This window comes from Aquarana catesbeiana, linkage group LG05, assembly GCF_042186555.1.
Source record: "Aquarana catesbeiana isolate 2022-GZ linkage group LG05, ASM4218655v1, whole genome shotgun sequence".
Taxonomy (NCBI): Eukaryota; Metazoa; Chordata; class Amphibia; order Anura; family Ranidae; genus Aquarana; species Aquarana catesbeiana.
In genome coordinates this window covers 51,901,490-51,914,742 of record NC_133328.1, presented here as the reverse complement: position 1 = coordinate 51,914,742, position 13,253 = coordinate 51,901,490, and the positions used below count along the sequence as shown (strand labels likewise).

Sequence of the window (13,253 nt, the reverse complement as noted above, 5' to 3'; positions counted from 1 at the left end):
TTAAAGTTGAACTTTTTTTTTTTTTGGGGGGGGGTACCTGGTTTTGACAGGTACTCACTCCCACTTGAGATCAGATCACTGCGGCAATCTGTGCGGAAGTCCCCCCCCCCCCCCCTCCTTCCCCCCGCAGTCTTCTGCGACACATCACAGGTCCTAGAAGACTGCGGGACCATTCACAAAGCGCAGCGCGGCTCGCACATGGAAACCGGCGGTGAAGCAGCATCCAATCGCATAGTTTCCCCAATGACCCAGGATACCATAAAGGAACCATGTTCCCTTTGACCTTCAATTGCAATGCCGCTGTGATCGAGCTTTACCTAAAGTGGGGAAGACAGACTACACCTGCCTACAAGCATTAAAGCGGAGTTCAGCCCTGAAATGTTTTTTTTTCAGAACCGGACCCCTCTAAAGCTATAAAAAAAATTTGGAGGAAAAGACATTTTTATACTTACCAGAATCGCCCTGTTGCTATGTAGTCCTCCTAATCTGCCACTTCCTGGTCCGCGGAGCTCCTCACTTCCTCCCTTGCCTGTGATGACACATCATTTCCCAGGAGTCTGTGGGCAGTACTGTGATGTTGCCATAACAACGGGGCAGGACCTTCCTCCGTCGCCGCCCGTTGTAATGCCAACTCTAGAAATTATCGGCATTACGGCCGGTGAATCGCGCATGCACGAGATCGAGAGGTGCATGCTGGTTACCCAGCATGCACCTCTCCAAAACGAATGCAGGAAGAGATCTCAATTGGGCTTCACATGCCCACAATCATGACGGCAACGGGCACAACAGGAGGCAGCAAATATTCAGTAAGAAATTTATATTTTTGCTAAATACATAATAAACATTGTATATTAGTTTTGGAATTGTATTAGTAATAATTATAGGATCAATTAAAAAAAAAATTTCCGGCGGAACTCCGCTATAAGGCCCCTTTTACATTGGGGAGGGGGTGGCGTCGGTGGTAAAACGCCGCTATTTACCGTCATTTTAGCGGCGGTATTCGGAATTGAACGATATAATGAAATGTGAAATAAGTGAAAATAAGATTAATAAATCATATAAATAAGTGAATGCACATGAGTCCATACACATTTATACATACATTTATGCCACAGTAGCTACGCCCTGGTTGTGCCAATATCCCAAGGCTTTCGGCTCATCGGCTGTGGTCCGGAGGAATTATCCTTTTCAAGTTCTCTCTGATCCTCTGTAGTGGGGGATCAGGAGTCTCTGGTAAGCGGCCATTGTTTACTTGTGGTGGTGGATCGAGCACTATCTCTACATACAGCAGAGATCATATGGCCTTTTATTGACTCTTTACTTACTTATCACATTGGTGATTTAGTCATAAATGTGTATGGACTCATGTGCATTCACTTATTTATATTATTTATTAATCTTATTTTCACTTATTTCACATTTCATTATATCGTTCAATTTGGTGTTATGTCACTTTGATATGTTCATAGTTTTGTATTCACTTTGTACATTTTGTATGATATGCATTCAGGGATTTATTGCTGATTAGTGATTATTTACATGCATGTCAGTTTTCAGCGCGATTCCAATTTTTTCCAATTTATCATCTACTGTGTTTGTGTTGTTTATAGGAATTGCTGCTTTTCAACTCGCACAACTATATCGTTTTTTTTATTTTGTTCTTTGTTTCACCAGAGCGCAGTTTCTTTCCCCCTTTTTTTTCGCTTGCAGTTCCAGTGCATTCCAGTTCCAGTAAAAAAAAAAGAACGTAGAACGTGCTGCATTTTTCCTGCACTGGACTGTACTGGAACGCTGTATAAGGCATCAAAAATGCACTAGAACACACATGTCCTTATGTAAGGTTAAGAAAAAAAGAGGAGGAAAAAATGCACTGGACTGCATCAAAACGCACCAAACATGAGTCAAAACGCGCATGCAGAAAATCATCTGGAGCGCATGCAGAGTGCGTTTCTATGGTGTGAACTGGCCCTACAAGTACAGGACATTTAATAAAGGATTCAGAGAGCAGTATGGTTTAGTTAAAAAGCACAGCAGAAGCTACCTGCCTGAAAGTAGAGCTCGTCTGACTGAAACTTTAGACTTGAGCTGTTCAAATGGGTGAAGTTACTGTGACGAGTTTTTTTCAGTTCTGTGTGCAAAGTTTGGCTTTAATCAATAAAGTGTTACTAAACCCAGGAGCCTGCATTCACTATATCTGGTCTCACACAGTACACAGAACATGGAAATGCAATTATTTTAGTAAATATAAACTGCTAAATACCTTTTCTCATCAGCAGTATATAGCAGTCTTGTGACTTCTATCAGTGTCTGATTAAAGCTTGTAGGAGGAGTTTTCATTCTACTCTGACTTAACTTTCCTATCAGGCTGCAGGATTCCTGGCCCTCTGTCTGGACTGTGCTGATTGCATGAACCCTCCCAAGAAAAACAAAAATATACACACCAAACTGAGCATATGCAGCTTGTCCCCTAGCCCATCAGCAGATAGATCGGGGATGATGGAAGAATGGGAGGAACAGAGAAGACAGGATCAAACAGCCTTTTTACACAATGCAGAGAATTAAGTTCCACAGTGAGTATAACAAGCATGCTTTACTGCATATACAGACTGATTTTACTGCTGTGGGTTTAGTATCACTTTAACTATGCAAGCAAAGTTTTTTTTTGCAACAAAGAAGATACTGACAGGAGAATATACACTATATTACCAAAAGTATTGGGACACCTGCCTTTACACGCACATGAACTTTAATGGCATCCCAGTTTTCATCTGTAGGGTTCTCTAATGAGTTGGCCCACTCTTTGCAGCTATATCAGCTTCAACTCTTCTGGGAAGGCTGTCCACAAGGTTTAGGAGTGTGTCTATGGGAATGTTTGACCGTTCTTCCAGAAGCTCATTTGTGAGGTCAGGCACTGATGTGGATGAGAAGGTCTGGTTCGCAGTCTCCGCTCTAATTCATCCCAAAGGTGTTCTATCAGGTTGAGGTCAGGACTCTGTGCAGGCCAGTCAAGTTCCTCATCCCAATCTCAGTTATCCATGTCTTTATGGACCTTGCTTTGTGCACTGGTCCAAAGCTAGCTGCCATTACCCCGGTATTTTCAGGAATGGAGTGCGTTTCTCTTTAATATAAAAGTGGTCTCCGTGGCGGATTCGCCACAAGATCACTTTTATCGGTGGCGGGGGAGGTGCCCACCCCCCTCCCGTCACGCTCCAGTCGTCTCCGCCGCAGACATGTAAACTAAATGTGTCAGCAGCTCTTGAATTGTGTGAATAAAAAAAAAAATCACAATACCAGGCAATCATTTTTACATAAAACTGGGGCAATAACACTCCACTTCAGTGAAAGGAGACCAGAGCCTGACAGCCAATACTAAGAAGTATAAAATGACACAAAACTCACCTCAAATGGGTGAGAGCTGAAGATGGGAATAAAAACTCTCCTCCACTCATCTTTATAGCTTGATTCTGTTATCCATATGTCGTTATCTTGAGTCTGCATTTCCAGTCCCACTGTGAGTCTTCCACTTATTTCAGGAAAATAGTAATAAAATCTCAGCTAAGAGAAAAAAAGATGAAAATAGATTTTTTTTAAAAAAGGCTCTGAAAGACTATCAAACCGATATCAAATTAAAAAGAGTCTGTTATTGAAAGTCTGAGTGCCTCGGGAATTTCCATGCACGCTCTGAAAAATTAAAGGACAATCCCAGGGCAGATTCAGTAATGGTTTATAATAAGAATCTTGTTTCAGATGGAGCCATGTCACATATGCAATCTTGTTCCAATGCAACTCAGTCTCAACGTAATGACGGTTGTAAACCACTGCAGATTAAAAAAAAAAAAACCTGTAAGACAAAGCCATAATGTGCTAGTATGCATCACATACCAGCACATTATGAAATACTTACCGTAGAACGAAGCCCTTCTGATCAGCGCTGAGAGGGCTGACATCTTCCCACGGCCTTTCTTCTGGGTTCACGCGCTCAGGCGCTGTGAGTGGCCGGAGGCACAACGACATCACTCGGTTCTGGCAAGACGTTCTGAAGGTCCGACGCGGTATGCCGGTATGCTGGGCCTTCAGAGCGGAAGCGCCAGTGACGTCAGTGGCTGCATGCAGGGTGAATATCTTCTAAATGGTGCACGTTTAGGAGATATTCATTTTAACTACAAGTAAGCCTTATTACAGGCTTACCTGTAGGTTAAAATACCAAAGCGGTCTTTACTACAGCTTTAATGTGATTGTAAACCCTTGATTTTTTTTTAAATAACAAAAATGTTATAACTAATTGCTCTGTGTAATGGTCTTAAAAAGAGCGGCCCTGATCCTTCTCTTCTCGGTGTAGAACCACCTGAGGCAGGGTGTGAAAAGGTGGTGCACTGCATTTTAAACATGGTCCATTCCCCTTTTATTGTGTGTTGGTTATTCAAAATAAATGGGCTGCCTAACACAATGCACAAATACTTTCCCTGCCCCCAACAATGTCAGAGGTGACAAAACGCGCAGGGAAGAGCACATCGCTCGTGACATCACCACGCACTCCAGAACCAGGAAGTTGTTGGTTTGATTCCCGGTACTGTTTTTTTTTTTGTTATCAGTGAGTGCTTGTCATATTTTATATTTTTGTGAGTATCTAGTGATTTATTTTAATAAAATTCCTATAATGCGGTTTCACACTGTGAAACATGTGGCTTTCCTGGCCACTTTTTTCCCTCATGATTCCACTATGTTTGTCCACGGATGTCATAGATGTGAGGTAGCAGCGGAATCAGTGGAGCCTTCTAATCCTGAGCAGGAAATGCACAAATGCATTTGACTCTTTCTCTTGTAAAAAGTTCAATTGTTCTTTTGTAAGAGTTTTACTGCACCATAGGTGGCGGAGCACATGAGGTGTCGGTATTTTCAACTATTATCAACACTCTGGCATCCATTGTTCTGATTCAGTGTAATTTTAACCCTTTGGGACTGTTTATGTCACTTGCACATTTACAGTCAGGTCCATAAATATTGGGACATCAACACAATTCTAATCTTTTTGGCTCTATACACCACCACAATGGATTTGAAATGAAACAAACAAGATGTTCTTTAACTGCAGACTTCCAGCTTTAATTTGAGGGTATTTACATCCAAATCAGGTGAACGGTGTAGGAATTACAACAGTTTGTATATGTGCCTCCCACTTTTTAAGATACCAAAAGTAATGGGACAATTGGCTGCTCAGCTGTTCCATGGCCAGGTGTGTGTTATTCTCTCATTATCCCATTTACAAGGGGCAGATAAAAGGTCCAGAGTTCATTTCAAGTGTGCTATTTGTATTTGGAATCTGTCGAAGTCAACTCTCATTCTCAATATGAGATCCAAAGAGCTGTCACTATCAGTGAAGCAAGACATCATTAGGCTGAAAAAACAAAACAAACCCATCAGAGAGATAACAAAAACATTAGATGTGGCCAAATCAACTGTTTGGAACATCCTTAAAAAGAAAGAATGCACCAGTGAGCTCAGCAACACCAAAAGACCTGGAAGACCACGGAAAACAACTGTGGTGGATGACCAAAGAATTCTTTCCCTGGTGAAGAAAACACCCTTCACAACAGTTGGCCAGGTCAAGAACACTCTCCAGGAGGTAGGTGTATGTGTGTCAAAGTCAACAATCAAGAGAAGACTTCACCAGAGTGAATACAGAGGGTTCACCACAAGATGTAAACCATTGGTGAGCCTCAAAAACAGGAAGGCCAGATTAGAGTTTGCCAAATAACATCTAAAAACCCTTCACAGTTCTGGAACAACATCCTATGGACAGATGAGACCAAGATCAACTTGTACCAGAGTAATGGGAAGAGAAGAGTATGGAGAAGGAAATGAACTGCTCATGATCCAAAGCATACCACCTCATCAGTGAAGCATGGTGGTGGTAGTGTCATGGCGTGGGCATGTCTGGCTGCCAATGGAACTGGTTCTCTTGTATTTATTGATGATGTGACTGCTGACAAAAGCAGCAGGATGAATTCTGAAGTGTTTCGGTGAATATTTTCTGCTCATATTCAGCAAAATGCTTCAGAACTCATTGGACGGTGCTTCACAGTGCAGATGGACAATGACCCGAAGCATACTGCGAAAACAACCAAAGAGTTTTTTAAGGGAAAGAAGTGGAATGTTATACAATGGACAAGTCAATCACCTGACCTGAATCCGATTGAGCATGCATTTCACTTGCTGAAGACAAAACTGAAGGGAAAATGCCCCAAGAACAAGCAGGAACTGAAGACAGTTACAGTAGAGGCCTGGCAGAGTTCACCAGGTATGAAACCCAGTGTCTGGTGATGTCTATGCGTTCCAGACTTCAGGCTGTAATTGACTGCAAAGGGTTTGCAACCAAGTATTAAAAAGTGAAAGTTTGAATGATGATTGTTAATCTGTCCCATTACTTTTGGTCCCTTAAAAAGTGGGAGGCACATATACAAACCGTCGTAATTCCTACACCGTTCACCTGATTTGGATGTAAATACCCTCAAATTAAAGCTGAAAGTCTGCAGTTAAAGTTCATTTAAATCCATTCTGGTGGTGTATAGAGCCAAAAACATTAGAATAGTGTCCATGTCCCAATACTTACGGACCTGACTATATTTGGACTTTTCTTTTTTTCACTTCTTTTTTCTACATGATTATTTATTGTTCATCATTTATTTGTCAATTTTTAGCGCAGCACTTTTTGAGGACTTTAGTGCACAAATACTGCACGTTAAACTTGCGTGCAATAACACAATGCGCGCCTGGTTAATAAAGATCTCCCAGACCCATTCACGGGTATTTCCTACCAACCACATGCTTTATTCTTAATATATTCCTTTGGTGTATTCAGCAAGAGGTGGATGACATCACAGCTAGTGAGCTCCCAACTTCATGCAACTTGCAGATCAGAATCAGAGATCTAAACACATGACCAAAAAACTGCTGACTTTTCACTGCTAATTATTTCACAATCACAACATGATTTAAAAAAATGTTACATATTATGATCTTGCTTCAGACTAGACAGTCTCTTTAAATAAAACCTTACCAGACAGACTGCTCCCGGATCAATTGGGAAAAAAGTTACAGTTCTTAGAACCGCCAGGGTGCCACGTGCATTGTCCACGGAGAGTGCCAGGAAGTGAGCTGTTGAAAGAACAAAACATATATATAGATTTTATTGATTTTATTAAACAGACAGTTGTTCCAGGTCAGAGATCGAGAAATGTACTGAAGCCATTTGTTCTGGGGCACATATTGTGTATTCATTACTGTAGAGCAGCAATCTCGAAACTGTGCCCTGCGAGCCAAATATGGCCCTTTGCAATGATGGGGCACCATTCCTTCCACTGACACCAATGATGAGGCACTATTCCTCCCACTGACACAGATTATGGGGAACTATTCCTCCCACTGACACCAATGATGGGGAACTATTCCTCCCACTGATACCAATGATGGGGCACTATACCTCCCACTGACACCAATGATGGGACACTATACCTCCCACTGACACCAATGATGGGGAACTATTCCTCCCACTGATACCAATGATGGGGCAATATTCCTCCTACTGATACCAATGATGGGGCAATATTCTTCCTACTGATACTAATGATGGGGCACTTTTCATCCTACTGATACTAATGATGGGGCACTATTCCTCCCACTGACGCCAATGACGGGACACTATTCCTCCCACTGACACAAATGATGGGGCACTATTCCTCCCCACTGACACCAATGATGGGGCACTATTCCTCCCACTGGCACCAATGATAGGGCACTACTTCTCCCACTGACACCAATGATGGGGCAAAATTCCTCCTACTGATACCAATGATGGGGCACTATTACTCCCACTGACACCAATGAAGGGCACTACTTCTCCCACTGACACCAATGATGGGGCACTATTCCTCTCACTGACATCAATGATGGGGCACTATTCCTTCCACTGACACCAATGATGGGGAACTATTCCTCTCACTGATACCAATGATGGGGCAATATTCCTCCTACTGATACCAATGATGGGGCACTATTCCTCCCACTGACGCCAATGATGGGGCAAAATTCCTCCTACTGATACCAATGATGGGGCAATATTCTTCCTACTGATACTAATGATGGGGCACTTTTCATCCTACTGATACTAATGATGGGGCACTATTCCTTCCACTGACACCAATGATGGGGCACTATTCCTCCCACTGACATCAATGATGGGGCACTATTCCTCCCACTGACGCCAATGACAGGGCACTATTCCTCCCACTGACACCAATGATGGGGAACTATTTCTCCCACTGATACCAATGATGGGGTACTATTCCTCCCACTAGCACCAATGATAGGGCACAATTCCTCCCACTGACACCAATGATGGGGCAAAATTCCTCCTACTGATACCAATGATGGGGCACTATTACTCCCACTGACACCAATGAAGGGCACTACTTCTCCCACTGACACCAATGATGGGGCACTATTCCTCCCACTGACACCAATGATGGGGAACTATTCCGCCCACTGACACCAATGATGGGGCAATATTCCTCCTACTGATACCAATAGGGCACTATTCTTCCCACTGATATAAACTATTGGGGACTATTCCTCCCACTGACACCAATGATGAGGCATTATTCCTCCCAGTGACACTAATGATGGGGTATTTTTCCTCCTATTGATACCAATGATGGGGCACTAATCCTCTGCCTACTGGGCACGGGCATTATGTAATTTTTTAATCCCACTGACCACCAAGCCTGAGACATAGTCTATTCCCACTAACACTGGGGCATTTTCTACTCTCACTGGCCAGTCCATCAGAATGACAGTAAACTGGCAATTTATTCAGAAAGTTTGGAAACCCCTGCTGTAGAGTATGTATTAAACTTAACCTGTTCACATCCGCACTATAGCCGAAAGACGGCTACAGCACGGACCTACATTGCCAGGAGGCTGTCATATGACGTCCTCCCCTTTGCACGCTCTCAATGAGAGTCGGCTAACCACAGATCAGAGTAAGGGGCCAATCCCGACCCCTTACCATGTGATCAGCTGTCAGACAACACACTGCTTGCAATTTTGATGTGCCAAAAAGCACCTTTCCAGCATGACAAAAACACATGAAAAATAGTTCCCTTTGAATCTTATCTATCTGTTCACATCTCTGTGCTGCATTTTTTTTCAAGTGTGCTTGCTGCATCTTTGATGCCCTGTTTAAAAAAACACAGCAAAAATGCACCTTCTATTACAATCAATGGAAATGCACCATATTTCTTTACGTTTATTTTTTCAGTCATGTGTCAATTTTTTCCCAGGTGACCAGGGATGACAATGCATGCAGAACACATGTAAAACACATACGCATTGCATTAAGTTTTAACGCGACGCATTAGAAACATGCTAAAAATGAGATATGCGGTTTAAAAAAATGCATATCGTATTTTAAATTGCAGCAGTGTGTATGGGCCCTTAGGCTCCATTCACACTAGCGCGCTTTTTGATGCATTTTACATTTTGCAGAAATGCATGGGAATTTTTTAACATGGGTTCCTATGGAACATGTTCACATCAATGCCTTTTTGTACCTCTGCGTTTTTGGAAAGGGTCAGGGACTTTTTTCATGCAAAATGCAGCGTTTTGCATGTAATAGAATTCAATGGACCAGCATCAAAAACGCAAGTGCAGCGTTTTGCAGCGTTTTTGCAGCGTTTTTGATGCATTTTGCGTTTTTGGCGTTTTTTTTTTTTTTTGAAACTGTATACAGTCTAGAAAAAAATGTAAAAAAAAAACGCAAAACGCCGCAAAAACGCCGCAAAAACACTGCTCAAAAACATGGCAAGCATCACAAAAAAAACTCCAGAAACGCTCAAAAGCAACATGCATAGATGTGAATCGAACCTAAGGCCCCTTTCACACTGAGGCATTTTTCAGGCGTTTTAGCGCTAAAATTACCGCCTAAATACCGCATGAAAAACGCCCCCCGTGTATCTCAGTGTAACCTTTCACACTGAGGAGTTGCGCTGGCTGTGCGTTGGAAAAAATCCTGCAAACAGCTTTTTTGGAGCATCTTTGGGGCGCATAAAATAGCGCTGTAAAAACGTCTATCCCAATTGAAATGAATGGGAAACGCTGTAAAAACGCGGTAATAACGCGGTAAAAACGCTTTAAAACCACCCAGAAACTGTAGGGAAGGTCACATGACAGCATGGTCACATGGTCAGGTTTGCTGACGATAACGCTTAACCACTTGCCGACCGCCGCACGACTATATACGTCGACAGAGCGGCACGGGCAGGCAAAAGGACGTATATGTACGTCCTTGCCTGCCCGCGGGTGGGGGGTCCGATCGGACCCCCCCCGGTGCCTGCGGCGGTCGGCAAATCTCCCCCGGCGATCGGAGGTGAGGGGGAGGCCATCCATTCGTGGCCCCCCCCTCGCGATCGCTCTCAGCCAATGGGATCATTTCCCTGCCTCTGTATTGTACACAGAGGCAGAGGAAATGATGTCATCTCTCCTCGGCTCGGTATTTTCCGTTCCGGGCCGAGGAGAGAAGACTGCAATGTAAGTGCACAACACACACACACACACAGTAGAACATGCCAGGCACACAAAACACCCCGATCCCCCCCCCGATCGCCCCCCGATCCCCCCCCAATCACCCCCCCCCCCCCTGTCACAAACTGACACCAGCAGGTTTTTGTTTTTTTTTTTTTTTTTCTGATTACTGTATTGGTGTCAGTTTGTGACAGTTACAGTGTCAGGGCAGTGAGTGTTAGGCCCCCTGTAGGTCTAGGGTACCCCCCTAACCCCCCCTAATAAAGTTTTAACCCCTTGATCACCCCCTGTCACCAGTGTCGCTAAGCGATCATTTTTCTGATCGCTGTATTAGTGTCGCTGGTGATGCTAGTTAGGGACGTAAATATTTAGGTTCGCCGTCAGAGTTTTATAGCGACAGGGACCCCCATATACTATCTAATAAATGTTTTAACCCCTTGATTGCCCCCTAGTTAACCCTTTCACCACTGATCACTGTATAACCGTTACGGGTGATGCTGGTTAGTTTGTTTATTTTTTATAGTGTCAGGGAACCCGCCGTTTATTACCGAATAAAGATTTAGCCCCCTGATCGCCCGGCGGTGATATGCGTCGCCCCAGGCAGGGTCAGATTAGCGCCAGTACCGCTAACACCCACGCACGCAGCATACGCCTCCCTTAGTGGTATAGTATCTGATCGCATCAATATCTGATCCGATCAGATCTATACTAGCGTCCCCAGCAGTTTAGGGTTCCCAAAAACACAGTGTTAGCGGGATCAGCCCAGATACCTGCTAGCACCTGCGTTTTGCCCCTCCGCCCAGCTCGGCCCAGCCCACCCAAGTGCAGTATCGATCGATCACTGTCACTTACAAAACACTAAACGCATAACTGCAGCGTTCGCTGAGTCAGGCCTGATCCCTGCGATCGCTAACAGTTTTTTTGGTAGCATTTTGGTGAAATGGCAAGCACCAGCCCCAGGCAGCGTCAGGTTAGTGCCAGTACCGCTAACACCCACGCACCGTACACCTCCCTTAGTGGTATAGTATCTGAACGCATCAATATCTGATCCGATCAGATCTATACTAGCGTCCCCAGCAGTTTAGGGTTCCCACAAACGCAGTGTTAGCGGGATCAGCCCAGATACCTGCTAGCAACTGCGTTTTACCCCTCCGCCCGGCCCAGCCCAGCCCACCCAAGTGCAGTATCGATCGATCACTGTCACTTACAAAACACTAAACGCATAACTGCAGCGTTCGCAGAGTCAGGCCTGATCCCTGCGATCGCTAACAGTTTTTTTTGTAGCGTTTTGGTGAACTGGCAAGCACCAGCCCCAGGCAGCGTCAGGTTAGTGCCAGTAGCGCTAACACCCACGCACGCACTGTACACCTCCCTTAGTGGTATAGTATCTGAACTGATCAATATCTGATCCGATCAGATCTATACTGGCGTCCCCAGCAGTTTAGGGTTCCCAAAAACGCAGTGTTAGCGGGATCAGCCCAGATACCTGCTAGCACCTGTGTTTTGCCCCTCCGCCCGGCCCAGCCCAGCCCACCCAAGTGCAGTATCGATCGATCACTGTCACTTACAAAACACTAAATGCATAACTGCAGCGTTCGCAGAGTCAGGCCTGATCCCTGCGATCGTTAACAGTTTTTTTGGTAGCGTTTTGGTGAACTGGCAAGCGCCAGCGGCCTAGTACACCCCGGTCGTAGTCAAACCAGCACTGCAGTAACACTTGGTGACGTGGCGAGTCCCATAAGTGCAGTTGAAGCTGGTGAGGTGGCAAGCACAAGTAGTGTCCCGCTGCCACCAAAAAGACAAACACAGGCCCGTCGTGCCCATAATGCCCTTCCTGCTGCATTCGCCAATCCTAATTGGGAACCCACCACTTCTGCAGCGCCCGTACTTCCCCCATTCACATCCCCAACCAAATGCAGTCGGCTGCATGAGAGGCATTTTTATGTCCTCCCGAGTACCCCTACCCAGCGAACCCCCCCAAAAAAGATGTGTCTGCAGCAAGCGCGGATATAGGCGTGACACCCGCTATTATTGTCCCTCCTGTCCTGACAATCCTGGTCTTTGCATTGGTGAATGTTTTGAACGCTACCATTCACTAGCTGAGTATTAGCGTAGGGTACAGCATTGCACAGACTAGGACACACTTTCACAGGGTCTCCCAAGATGCCATCGCATTTTGAGAGACCCGAACCTGGAACCGGTTACAGTTATAAAAGTTACAGTTACAAAAAAAGTGAAAAAAAAAAAAAAAAAAACACAAACAAAAATATAAAATAAAAAATAATAGTTGTCGTTTTATTGTTCTCTCTCTATTCTCTCTCTCTCTATTCTCTCTATTGTTCTGCTCTTTTTTACTGTATTCTATTCTGCAATGTTTTATTGTTATTATGTTTTATCATGTTTGCTTTTCAGGTCTGCAATTTTTTATACTTTACCGTTTACTGTGCTTTATTGTTAACCATATTTTTGTCTGAGTACAGCATTCACGACTTTGAGTGGTTATACCAGAATGATGCTTGCAGGTTTAGGTATCATCTTGGTATCATTCTTTTCAGCCAGCGGTCGGCTTTCATGTAGAAGCAATCCTAGCGGCTAATTAGCCTCTAGACTGCTTTTACAAGCAGTGGGAGAGAATGCCCCCCCCCCCCCCCCCACCGTCTTCCGTGTTTTTCTCT

General features: G+C 44.2%; 1 protein-coding gene across 1 annotated transcript in view; it reads right to left on the bottom strand.

Annotated features, from left to right (window-relative positions):
• Positions 1-13,253, bottom strand: part of MALRD1 (MAM and LDL receptor class A domain containing 1) — a 737,846-nt gene that overhangs the window by 684,690 nt on the left and 39,903 nt on the right. Inside the window, exons 3-4 of the mRNA XM_073629748.1 lie at positions 7,058-7,155; positions 3,400-3,555 (exon numbers count right to left, since the gene is read on the bottom strand). Coding sequence (XP_073485849.1) covers positions 3,400-3,555; positions 7,058-7,155 — 254 coding nt within the window. The remainder of the gene's footprint in view (positions 1-3,399; positions 3,556-7,057; positions 7,156-13,253) is intronic.